The sequence below is a fragment of the Nothobranchius furzeri genome, chromosome 3 (assembly GCF_043380555.1).
Source record: "Nothobranchius furzeri strain GRZ-AD chromosome 3, NfurGRZ-RIMD1, whole genome shotgun sequence".
Taxonomy (NCBI): Eukaryota; Metazoa; Chordata; class Actinopteri; order Cyprinodontiformes; family Nothobranchiidae; genus Nothobranchius; species Nothobranchius furzeri.
The window spans coordinates 82,609,661-82,623,166 of record NC_091743.1 but is presented as its reverse complement, the minus strand read 5'-3'; the positions used below and the strand labels follow the sequence as shown (position 1 = coordinate 82,623,166).

General features: G+C 45.2%; 1 protein-coding gene across 5 annotated transcripts in view; it reads right to left on the bottom strand.

Annotated features, from left to right (window-relative positions):
• Positions 1-5,680: 5,680 nt before the first annotated feature.
• Positions 5,681-13,506, bottom strand: part of LOC107384612 (kalirin) — a 50,142-nt gene continuing 42,316 nt past the window's right edge. For 4 of the 5 annotated variants that reach the window (XM_054735062.2, XM_054735072.2, XM_054735071.2 and 1 more), the window contains exons 54-57: positions 13,107-13,292; positions 12,855-13,026; positions 9,883-10,028; positions 5,681-9,802 (exon numbers count right to left, since the gene is read on the bottom strand). In XM_054735062.2, coding sequence (XP_054591037.2) covers positions 9,617-9,802; positions 9,883-10,028; positions 12,855-13,026; positions 13,107-13,292 — 690 coding nt within the window. In that variant the 3' untranslated portion in view covers positions 5,681-9,616. The remainder of the gene's footprint in view (positions 9,803-9,882; positions 10,029-12,854; positions 13,027-13,106; positions 13,293-13,506) is intronic. The other variant, XR_008560033.2, reaches the window with a different exon arrangement.

The window sequence follows — 13,506 nt, the reverse complement described above, 5'->3', positions numbered from 1 at the left end:
ATATGATGTCACAATGTTGTTGCGAGCCTGTGTGTATGTCTGTGTGTGTGTATTTGTTAGCGGCTCCGCTCCCTCGGTCTGTTAAGCTTGGTTTATGCTTGACGCATTCACTTTCCGCTTGGTGATGCGGCTCGCGGATGGAACGCGCTTGTCAACTTGCAGCGTTTATGGTTCGTGCGGCTTGTCTCTGCGGTGAACCAATATTCTCCCAAACTGTAGGGGGCAGCATGGAGCTCTACGGCATGCATCCAACACTACACCGTAGTAGAAGTAGAAATTACTGTTGTTTACAACATGGCCTTCCAGCATTTTAAACAGCGTCCTCGTCTTTTCCGACAGTGCGAGCTATTTCTCTCCAAGAATTATTAACAACATGTTGATCACGGTGATCTTTGAGAGCTGAATCATACAAATGTCTGTATTTACGAACCTCTGCCATACTAGTTCTTGCCAGTCCGCCATGTTTTTCCGCATCCGACCGTCCGCGTGGTTAGAAAATTTAATAGGTGCGCGGTGCGGAAAGTTTGGGCCGTGCGGAGGCGCGGTGGAGGGGCGTGGTTGTTAAAATGATGCAACTTTTCCGCGCGAAGCCGTGCGGACCTCGCGGACGCGTGAAGCATAAACCAACCTTTAGGCAACAGCATTTGTTGCATTTTTCAAACAGGAAGTGGGAGAAAAGTAATACTCTGGTAGGGGGTGACTTCCTCTTTAAACATGCTAAAGCACACAGCAACAGTTCCGATCACTGCTTTCACAATTCCTCTGCTTTCTAGTTAAGTTGATGAGCTTACAGCCCACTCAGCTCCAAGAGCTCCATCTCAGACTAAACAGGCCTCAGTCAGCAGGTCAAGGGTCCTGACGGCTCATTTAGCTGTTTAGAATCAGAATCAGAAGGGTTTTATTGCCATATGTGTGAGAAATCACAACATTAGGAAATTGCGGCGGTACTTGGTGCAAAAAGAAAAATAAAAGGATTAAAATAAGAGATAAGTAAATATAGGAAGTAAGAATATGATTAAAAAATAATACAAAGTGGCAGATGGTTTGCAGGAGAACTTCTGTTCTCCAACTAGAACAGAGCAGAACAACTTCAGCTGCAAGTTTCCTCTGAACCTGACAGACTATTTTAGAGGTGACCTTTAACCCTTCCTGGATTGATGAGCAGCAACAACAGCTTCTCTTCTGCTACTGAAAACTCAAAATATTAATATTACTATGGCTTGTATTTATTGGGTCATCAGTGTTCTTCGTTATAAAATCCAGAAGGTCAGAGTTCACCTGTCTGACACCACGATAAACACCTGAAGGTGTTGTAGTGATTTGAAGTTGTATATTTATATACTGTAATTAGAATATTTAATTATCTGATTTTGTATATTTATACACTGGAATTAAGTCTAAGTAATCAATCAGAAGTGGTTGTTTTTATCATCAGGGAGTTTACTTAAACACTCTGTATTGACTGAGAGACAAGAAAAGAGAGTTGGGATCGTTTAAGAATCTTTAATTTCTATAATTATAAATTCTTACAATCTACCAGGACTATCTCAATGATGAATGCATATGGATTTAGATGTTTTGTGTTGGTGTGTGTGTTTTTTGTTCAGAATCTCTAGGCTAACGTAGTGAATCTGGTTTGTTATGACTAGGCTACCACGAGGCTTCAGAAGCTGATGACATGAGCCGCCATATTGCCACGTACCGTAGATGGAGTCTCCCGTGTAGATCAGGAATTGCCAGGTCCTAAGACCTCGGTTGTACTGGAGCTGGTTGAAACAGCGGTCACAGCACACAACGCCCGTCTGAGGATAACTCCAGTAGTCGGCAGGCGTCAGCAAGTTCACTCTTATTTTGAAGGAACGTTGTATCGTTGGTACAAACGAAGGAAATCTCCAGCTTGACAGATCTCAGCTTAAAATAGGAAATACAGATGGCCAGTCTGTACTCCTCTTTGCGGTGATGGATTGAGAGCTGGTTGAAAACAATGTTGAGAGTATGATGTAACTCCTTTGGAGCTCGGATCGAACAGAGCTGATGTCAACATGGAACTTAACGTGGAACACAACTTAAAATGGCGTTGCCTTCTTTTTATATCTCCCAGTTGTTTATGAATCTTAGTAAACCGGATTGGACTACTTTCATAAACAAACCAGATTCTGCCCTACCACAGACAAAAGTTCTGATTGGTTGAAAATAATGTGTCATGCGTTTCCATGGTAAAGTATATCAGTCTGTCTGGTGCATTTAAACACATAACTCATGACATCTTTATTTCACAGATCATTCACCTGATTATTAATGATCAACAAATGCTTTGATTAGCTTATCACAAATAAAGTACTTTGATTAATCAATGAAAAGCGTTCTTCTTCTGTTCTTCTGTCTCTTCTCCTGGAATGTAAACATACTGAACCAAGCGTCCGACCTTGGCGATGTTACTGTGTGAAGGGGCAGCTGTTAAGGGCAGACCATTATAAGCTTCATAACGCTACAGTGTCTTCTGTTTCTTTCTGTAAGTGTTACACTTTTACCAGGTGTCACATTACCACATGATAAAGCTTTAACAAGTCTCTAGTTCAGTGTTTCCTACCTTTTTGACCTATGGACTTCCTGAGCCATTTTCTCGTACCACGAGTACTCTTTTAGTAAAGTGTGTTGGTGATTCTCCAAAAGTAGAACTTTAACATTGTTTCTTTTTAATGTTTTAATTATATTTTCTATCCCATTGGTTTTAATGTTCTTGCTAATAGAAAGCACATAGTCTCTGTGTATGAAACGTGCAACATAAATAAAGCCTTGAATATTAAATAAAAATAATTTCGTTCAACTCACTAGCGTTGAAACACATCTCACTTCCTGTCTGGCTCATGTTTGTTCTTTAACTTTATGACAATCCTCACGCGGCGGATCCGCACCACAGCTGGTGTAAACGACTCGGTCCGACTGGACTCAACTGATCTCTGCATTTGGTGTGAATGAGGCATCCTGACCTTTCAGTAGCAGAGCATCATGCGGCTGCAGATCTGCTCCGGTTCTCCTTCATGTTGTTTATAACTTTTTCTCTTTTCATTGATTAAAGCTGGTTTAAATCATCTGGGTAGGAATGGCTCATATGGCTTTGATGTTAACACATGGCTAGAGCATTAACGTGCTAAACTTGTTTAAAAAATACAAAAACTTTCAAGGAGATTTTATGTTGTCATGATTTTTTCTCCAAACAATGCAAAACTTCTCATAACATGAATAAAGATAAATGTTACGAAAACACAAAGTTCTGAACTATTTGAGGAATAAAGTGATGTGAGAACACGTTTCCCTGTAGCTGGCTTTTCCCAGGCCACATATACCAGCTCGTGTTTGTTTCATTTATTTATATCACTTCCGTTTTTAATATTTTAGGGATAGCAGGGCTCTATCATAGGATTTTAGTCTTTAATGCAGCATTTTAAGACCCACCATGAACCACTGACCATCCTTACCCTCCAAGGAGAGGCAGCACAACCGGTGGGATCCTGCATGTAGAATTGTCCATTGCTCAACTCCAAAAGGAGCCAGTCCAGACCAGAATCCTGAATCCACCACCACGTAGATCGTGCAGACAAATAGCCTGCATCCAAGCACATGGAGTCCCTCCACAATCATTAGCTTTTATCAGGAGGGAGTCAGACATCTGTTCCATAGACATGCGGCCGCAGGTCAGATGAAACAACAAGGAAGTCGGTCATCGAGCTGCGGCCCAAGGTATCCTTGTGCCAAGAGCACATGTGGACACCTTTATGTCTAAAAACATGGTGTTCATTATGGACAATCCATGACTAGCACAGAAGTCCAATAACAAAACACCACTCAAATTCAGATCGGGGGGACGTTCCTCCCAATCACGCCTCTCCAGGTCTCACTGTGGTTGCTCTCGTGAGCATTAACGTCCCCCAGCAGAAGGAGGGAGTCACCGGGATGAACGCTCTCCAGCACCCCCTGCAAGGTCTCTACAAAGGGTGGGTAATCTGAACTGTAGTTTGGTGCATAAGCACAGACCACAGTCATAACCCGTCCCCCCACACACGTATGCGGAGGGAGGCTACCCTCTCATTCACCGGGGTAAACCCCAACGTACAGGCACAAGATGGGGGGGCAACTAGTAGCCCACCCCTGCTCGGCGCCTCTCAGTGGGAGCAACTCCAGAGTGGTAGAGAGTTCAACCCCTCTCAAGGAAACAGGTTCCGGAGCCAGAGCCGTGCGTTGAGGTGAGTACGACTAAATCTAGTCGGAACCTCTCAACCTCACACACCAACTCAGGCTCCTTCCACACCAGAGAGGTGACATTCCATGTGCCAACAGCTAGCTTCTGTAGCCAAGGATCAGACCGCCAAGGTCCCCGCCCTCGACTACCACCCGTCACACACTACACCCTACCCCTTTGGCCCCTCCCACGAGTGGCGAGCCAATGGGAAGGGGGACCCACGTTTCCTCTTCGGGCTGTGCCCGGCCAGGCTCCATGGGTGAAAGCCCAGGCGCTCGCCAACGTGCCCCACCTCCAGGCCTGGCTCCAGAGGGGGGCCCCAGTGACCCACGTCCGGGCGAGGGAACACGGTTTCCATTTATATAATTCATCATAAGAGGTCTTTGGGCTGCTCTTTGTCTGATCCCTCACCTAGGACCTGTTAGCCATGGGTGACCCTACCAGAGGGATAAAGCCTCAGACAACTTAGCTCCTAGGATCATTAGGACACTCAAACCCCTCCACCACGGTAAGGTGGCAGCCCAGGGAGAGGGTGCATAACGCCTGCATCACTGCAGATGCAGACATTGTACCGGTCTGTCATGGTGAAGAGAGAGCTGAGTCAGAAGGAGAAGCTCTTGATTTACCGGTCGATCTACGTTCCTACCCTCACCTGTGGTCATGAGCTTTGGGTGGTGACCGAAAGAACGAGATCGCGGATACAAGCAGTCAAAATGAGTTTTCTCCGCAGAGTGGCTGGGCTCTCCCTTAGAGATAGGGTGAGAAGCTCGGTCATCCCGGAGGGGCTCGGAGTAGATTCGTTGCTCCTCCACATCGAGAGGAGCCAGTTGAGGTGGCTCGGGCATCTGGTCAGGACGCCTCCTGGATGCCTCCCTGGTGAGGTTTTCTGGGCACGTCCAACCGGGGAGGAGACGTAGAGGCAGACCCAGGACACGGTGGAGGGACTATGTCTCTCACCTGGCCAGGGAACGCCTTGGGATTCCCCTGGAGGAGCTGGCCCAAGTGGCTGGAGAGAGGGAAGTCTGGGCCTCTCGACATAGGCTACTGCCCCCGCGACCCGACTCTGGATAAGCGGACGAAAATGGATGGCACCTGTACTCTTTTCAGAAGCTCCAAACTCAAGGTGACAGGAAGTGCTTGGTGAGAGGTTTAGATTGGTTGTTGAATCCAGGCGAGCTGATCATGAACAGGTTAGCAGAGACCCAAACATCCAGGCTGATGATGAACACCTGAGTCAGAAAGCGCTGACCTCCTGGTGACGCCGCCCACAGAGATGTTATCAGGAACATGTGACTCTAAGGACAGGTATCATGATGAACATCCTGTCAGGAACATTCATCAGTAAAGTCAGAACCGGCTCATTCATCCTGTTATTCTGCAAACTGAGGCCCGTTAGAACAGAGCCGACCCAAAACGCCCACAAAGACGCCACACTGATGGTTCTGGATGAAAAATGAAGTTTATTACAAACAACAACAGAGAGCTGTTAGCAATCAGTTAGCAGCTGTTAGTTCTGTACAAATAACACTGTTTGATTGGTTCATTGAAAATGCCGGGTGGCAACAAGGCGAGGTCTCAAACAGCACCCTTTGTCCTGTGTAGTGCACCACCTCCACCCTCACCTTTAAAGCACCACCTTCAGTTCTTTCTAGTGCTCCGTGCACGACTCCAGGCCTTCTGTAGTGAGCTTCCTTCCACCTAAACACAAGCCTAGTGCACCACCGCCCAGTCTCACCAACCTGCACAATTTTCTCTTTAATCACTTTAAAATGTGCAACTTTTAAATTAAAACCATTTGTAGTGTCCTTGTCCAGCCATAAACTGCATGGTGGCGCAGTTGCTAGCACTGTTTCCTTGCAGCACGAAGGTCGCAGGTTCGAAACTCGGCTGCGGCCTTTCTGCGTGGAGTTGCGTGTTCTCCCCATGCATGCGTGGGTTTCCTCCGGGAACTCCGGCTTCCCCCACAGATCACAACATGCCCTATAGGTTATAAATCGTAAGTCGCTTTGGATAAAAGCGTCTGCTAAATAAATAAACATAAACTCTTTATAGTGCACGTAATTCCACCTTAAATTCTTCAAAGTGCACCATAACCATCTTGTGCCCTTCCAAGAGCTCTGCAATGCCACCTTAACTTGTGCACTCCGAGTTCAGCTGATTTAATTGGTTTCAGGCTTTTTTTTTAAAAATAGTTTTGCATCGATAATCTTGACACCGACATAACAAACACAACATCATTATTTCAGAACAAGCAGGTGAAGGATAACTTTGTGTCCCAATAAGTCCAGGAATCTTGTCTGATGGGATCAGAAAATCCAGAATTTTCTGTCTTTAAGTTTGAATTGAAATATCAGGAGTTTTAGTCTTTGTTGGGTTTGTGTTTCTTATTTTCTGAGACAGCTTTGCAGTTTTTTTTAGCTCCGTTCTCAGTTTCTAGTTGGATAAAACTGTTGATTTGAATTGTTTCTATGGGACTTGAACTCGGCATTAAACCACTTTCACGTCAAAGAGCTGATTTCACTTGTTTGTATTAAATCATATTTTTACTTTGAAAAAGACGTTCTGTATTTGCTGAATTTGTGCATTTTCTTTATTCACACATTTTTCTTGTTGGTAAATTTTGGCTCCTTTTTAAATGAATCGGGTTTTATTCTGACTTGAAGCTGATGTTTGGTAGAATTTGTTTAACTTTTCTGATGTTTTTAGCTGATTTTCTAAAGACTTGCTGGTTTTGATCGTCCTTGTGCTTTTTTATAAAACCAGTTTTTGTTTGATGAAGGTTTTCTGTAATGTGATGAAACATCAGAGCAGCGTTGATCCTGATGCTCTTTGTGAAGCCATCAGTGATGATTAACAAGAGGACAGTGGGGGCAGTTTGGTCTTTTTTGAAGCCCAAAAAGGGTAGATTATCTTTTAGGGTTTAAAGATGTCTCATTTTTATTCTGAATAAATTTCCTTTTCCTCTTGACTTTATGATTTTAGGCAAATAAAAATTTCTGGGTTAAAAATGTCTGTGTTGTAAAAGATATTTTTCTTTGGATATTTTTTAAAATCAAGTTAAATTAGTGACACTTTTGTTGAAATTCATCCAAAACTCTGACGTTAAAGATGCTTATTTTTGCCACAGTGGGTCTGACCGATCTGTTACTGGTGATGATTTTAGTTGAAACCTGCAAAGAACAAACTGGATCTCAGAGACAGTTAAGACATTTATATGTGTTAAGATGGACTTCTAATAATCCAACCTGTTCCACCTTAAACCCTAACCCTTAACAGTGTGCTATGTGTGTCCTAGACCCTTCGTAGTGCGCTCCTTTCCATCCTGACCACCCTGCAGCGCACCGACAGGCTGCAAAGCTCCTTAAGGACCAGGGTGTTGTCTGAGAATGGCACCAGAGAAACAGAGAGACGGGGACAGAGAGGTAGAGAAGGAGACGGGAAGAGAGACAGGTCGAAGGTCACTGCTTCTGTTTCAGTAGAAGACAGATGTGGGACAGATGTGTTTAGAGTCCACAGTTTGTGGAGTCTGGTCTATATACAGAAACAAGGGATGCATAATAAGAATATCCAACCTAACTGGAGGTGGGGCTGCCATGCCAACTCCTCCATCGCTGTTGGTTGCTATGGTAACGGCGACGGGGGCAACCAGGCATGGGGGAAAGGGTAGGAGGCAGCGGCTCCGGTTTGCTAAAAAAAACTCCAAACTCAAAATGAAAAAAGCATCACCGCAAACACGAGTAATCATGGCTACGCTACACCAGGACACCATGACTGTCCGTGAAAAAAACACACACAGGAAGGTGTCACAACCACACACATTCACTCTGTCTCTCTCTCTCTCGCACACACTTACTCAGATATACACAGATATCAATTTGACAAACAGTTTCTCTCGTCTCTTCTCTCTACTGAGGTGAAAAACAGAACCTATCATTCTTAATGATCTCATAGTCATCTTCATCAGAGGGGTGGCATGTGCACAGAGTGTGTATATGTGTGTCCTCAGTCTTTATACACACTATAAACAGGACCAAGAGCTAAGTTCTGATTGGTCAACGAGTCCACTCCTCTTCTCATCAAGAGGCTTTGCTTGTCTTAAATACTGTCTCTGGTTGCTTGGCAACGGCAGCTTCAGGGTGTGGTTTTGTTTATAATGAAGTCAAGGACCCCCCCCCCCCCACACACACACACACACACACACAGCTTCACTTAGGAAATGGATGGTGATGTCAACAGTGTGTGTGATTGGCTGCTCATGGGTTGGCTGCAGCATCTGATTGGATGAGGTGAGGGCAGAGGGGGGTCACTTTGTTTTTGCCGAAATTCAAAGCACCAGGAAGTGGGCAGAGTTTAACAGTACCTGCTGCTGTGAGTGTGTGTGTGTGTGTGTGTGTGTGTGTGTGTGTGTGTGTGTGTGTGTGTGTGTGTGTGTGTGTGTGTGTGTGTGTGTGTGTGTGTGTAGAACATTCAGTCAGTACCACAGTCTTGAAGGTGAAGCCTAAAGGATAGTGATGTGAACCAGTCCGGGTCCAAACAGAACCAAGCACACTCTACGGTTCTGGGGAAGGTTTTCAAAATAAAATCCAAAGGAAGTCAAGAACTGGATCCAGAGAGGAATCTGGAATAGTACATGTTCAGATGTATTCATCTGATCGTCCCTCCACCCGGCAAACTAAACTAAACTCACTGGTTTCCAGTTAGTAAGCGAAAGTTTGACACAGACTTTATCACTTGAACACTTCCTGCCTCTTAAATAGTTGCATTTGGTTTTCAGTTTTTGACTTGTTCAACGGTAAAATATCCAGGTGTGGGGAAAGTGGAGGATCATCTGCATCACACAGTCCATATCAAGCAATAAGTGATTGAGGACGTTAATAATAATAAAAAAGTCCAATATCCTGCCTGAGATGGCAGACAAGTAAAATTTAAGTTTTGCATTTAAGTTTCAAACTTCCAAACAGCTTTAAGAGGTTTTTATGATAAATTCTGTGCTTTACGACTTCATTTGTTGCAGCAAATTCCCTTGAAATAAATAGCTGATTTCCTTTTAAGACTTTATATCCACTCAGAGAAGAACTAAGGCACACATGGGAGTACACGGGAGGATGCTCGCTCAACTCAAAGCTGCTTGTTCATTTGTATTTACACTGAAATTACTGCAAAATGAAACCTTTGGATGATGTTTCAGGTTATAAACATGGGTGAGTTTTTGGTTTCGTTTCAGACCAACACGTTGAACCGGTCTACGTCACCATTTTTAGGCTTCTCGCTGAGTTTCACGTTGTGTCCTTGACCCTGTTGGTTTGCAGACTTAAGTGTGTGTAAAAATTGTAAACTGGACTCTGACCCTGCAGTCAGTGTGTGAGTGTGTAAGTGTCAGTGTGTTCTGAGCACGCTCCGTGGCACCCATCCCTCTGCAGCAGGCGACTCGCTGTTGGCCGGACGATAAACCAGACTCTGACCCTGCTGGTTGGACGACAGGATCTGGACTTTCTCCCCCCGAAACACAGAGATTTCATCTTCCCGCACCGCCACAAAGTCCTGCAGCACCAGAACCAGCTCCTGGTGGGTCAAACCACGGTTTACTTTCAGTCTGAGTTTATTGATCAGGAGACTTTATATTAAGGCTGACGGATCCAGACCTGGTCATCCTGATCGCTGTCAGCAGGAGGCTGAGTGGCATGGCCGTTAGGAGTAGGCGGGGCAGATGGTGGTCGTCCTGATGACAGCGGGCGGGTCACAGAGATCCCACCCTCTTTCCTCTGGTACTCAATGGGTGATTGGAGAGCTGCGATCAAAAGCAAACGTTACATCTGTTTAATGAAAAAGACTCCGATAAAACGTTTCTAGTGCTACTTCAACATGTTTTATTCAGATGAATCCTGGAATGTTTGAAGATGAAACGTAAGGTGTGAGTCACAAATCTGAAGGTGGGTTTTAAATGGAGGCCTAAACTGGACCGGAGATCGTTTGAGGGTGAATTTCTGATGCCTGAGAAGAAGCTGGACTTTAAGACATTAACTAATTTAATTAATGATTCAGACCACCACCCCTTCCCACGTCTGCCAGCTTACCATGGTGGAGGGGTTTAAGTGTGCCAGTGACCCTTGAAGCTGAGATGTCTGAGACTATTCCTGTGGTTGTGCCACCCATGGCAAACAGGTCCAAGGAGAGGGACCAGACATATCAAAACAGTGTTCCCTCCCCCCGGGTCACCAGGGCCCCCCTCTAGAGCCAGGCCTGGAGTTGGGACACCCTGGTGAGCACCTGGTAGCTGGGCTTTCACCCATGAGCCCAGTGAGGCATAGCCTGAAGAGGAGAGATGAGCACCCCTTCCCATGGGCTCACCACTAAAGGGAAGGGCTAAAGGGGTCGGGTGCATTATGTGCTACCTTGGCAGTCTGATCCTTAGCTACAAAAGCTAGCTCTCGGTACGTGGAATGTCACCTCTCTGGTGGGGACAGAGCCAGAGTTGTGGCATTGTGCGACATTTACGGCTAGATATAATCTGACTCATTTCAACACATGGCTCCGGCTCCGGAACCAACTTTCTCAAGAGGGGTTGGACTTTCTACCACTCCCAAGAGTTGCTCTCGCTGAGAGGCGTAGAACATGGGTAGACAAACTGTATTTTCCGGACTATAAGTCGCTCCGGAGTATAAGTCGCACAAGCCATAAAATGTATAATGAAGAAGAAAAAAATATATATAAGTCACATTTTGGAGGGAAATTTTATTTTATATATATATATATATATATATATATATATATATATATATATATATATATATATATATATCTATATATATATATATCTATATATATATCTATATATATATATATATATATATATATATAAATCTCAGCATTTCATATTGCAAGACAAGTACCGGTAACAATAACAGAATAAACAACCAGCTATTGCATCAGCGGTGTGCGCAGCAGCACGCCATAATCTGCAGCAGAGAACGGCCGTGTTTCAAACCCTCCCAGCGGGCGGGGAGAGCCCATTCCTGGGTCGGAGCCGCCGGCAGCAGCGTGGTATAGCCTACATAATTTCGTTTATAAGTCGCTTTAGTTTATAAGTCGCAGGACCAGCCAGACTATGAAAAAGACTGCGACTTATAGTCCGGAAATTACGGTACTTGTTGCCCCCCATCTTGGTGCCTGTACATCGGGCTTTACCCCGGTAAACAACAAGGTAGCTTCCCTTCACCTAGATGTGAGGGGACAGGTTCTGATTCATGTTTGTGCTAATGCACCAAACTGTAGATCAGAACACACACCCCCTTTTGGAGTCTCTGGAGGGGGAGCTGGAGAGCGCTCCTTTTTGTAACTCCCTTGAGGGACTTCAATCCTCACGTGGGCAACGACAGTGAGACCTGTTCATACATAAAGGTGTCCTTATGTGCTCTTGGTACCAGGATACCTTAGGCCGCAGTTCAATGATCGACTTTGATGTTGTCTCATCTAATCTGTGGCTGCATGTCTTGGACACTCAGGTGAAAAGAAGGGAGGAGCTGTCAACTGACCACTACCTGGTGGTGAGTTGGCTTTGACGGTGGGAGAGGATGCCCGTCTGACCTGGAAGACTTAAACGTATTGTGAGGGTCTGCTGGGAACATATGGCAGAGTCTCCTGTCAGAAGAAGCTTCAATTTCCACCTCTGACAGAATTTAAAGAAGCGCGCTACCAACACCTCAAATCGGGACGTTCTAGATCGGTGGGCAAGGACCTCCTCAATCCCACTGGCACATCTTTCATTGGGGAAACACAGTCTAGGAAATTTGGATTTGACTCTCCAATCTCTGGGGCTGAGGCCACTTAGGTGTTCAAAAAGCTCGGTGGCAGGGTCCCCGGGGTAGATGTGATTCGCCCAGAGTTTCTTAAGGCTCTGGATGTTGTGGGGGGGTGTTGGTTGATGCAGCTCTTCAATACTGAGTGGACATCAGAGGCAGTTCCACCGGATTGGCAGTACAGGGTGGTGGTCCCCCTATTTAAAAAGGGGGATCGCATGGTGTGTTCCAATTACAGGGGAATCACACTCTTGAGCTTCCCTGTTAAGGTCTATTCAGGTCTTCTGGATAAGAGGAGAAATGCATTTTTTGTCCTGGCTGTGGAACAATGTACCAGCTCTATAACCTTAGGGGGCTTCTGGAGGGTGCATGTGTTTTGTAAATTTTGAGAAGGTATTCAACCACATCTCTCGGGGGTCTTATGGAGGATACTCCGAGAGTATGGGGTACCAGGCCCCTTGATTCGGGCTGTTACGTCCCTGTATAACCAGTGTCCGCCTTGGTCCGCCTCGCGGAAGTAAGTTGGGCTCGTTTGGACTGCTCCTTGTCACCAAATCTTTTCATAACTTTAATGGACAGGATTTCTAGGCACAGTCAACATGTCGGGGGATCTAAGTTTGTTGTCTAAGAATCAGGTCTCTGCTTTTTGGAGATGGTGTGATCCTGTTGGCTCCATCAGACTGTGATCTTCGGCATTCGCTGGAGCAGTTTGCAGCTGAGCGTGAAGCAGCAGTGATGTTTGACACACAGAGACCCACCAGTAAGTATAAGAATTTTTTGTTTTTATGTAAAAATTTGGTTAAAAAAACCCTCCTCACCTGACAGGAAGTTGTTCTGGGCGTCCAGCAGTGCAGCAATGGTCTCCACCCAGGTCATCTTGATGCTGGCGGAGGACGCCTGCAAAGTGAAGCGTTCTGCGGATCCACGAGACCACAAAACGAACTTACAGGGATCTCCGTCCACGCTGTCCTGCATCGCCAGGTAACTCACCTGATGGGGCACAAACATGACTGATAACAACTTACAGGTCCCCCCGGACCCAGAACCCAGCTCTGAAGCAGGAATCTCACCTTGATGCTGTTCTTGAACTGATACCCGGGGTTGCTGGAGCCTTTTCTTAGCAGTTCGCTGAAGATGACGATCTGCTCAAACAGAAAAACTCTTCGCTCTTTACTCCGAGATAAAACTCCTCCATCCTGTTCCCAAACACAGAAGGTCTCTTGCTGCAGCAGCTTCCCGTGAGATGTCAGCTTCCCCTGAACACACAGGGTCACACGCAGATTCAAATCTTCACTCAAAAAATATCTGAGCACTTTTCAAATATGTTGGACAATATTATCTCATGATTGATTTACTTCATTCGCAGCATTTACCGTTATATTTAATTATTATATTTCAGTCTCCTTTAAAGTTGGTAGATAAATTATCATCTTTGTAAAAAATAAACTTTGTAGCCACTAGGAGGCAGAA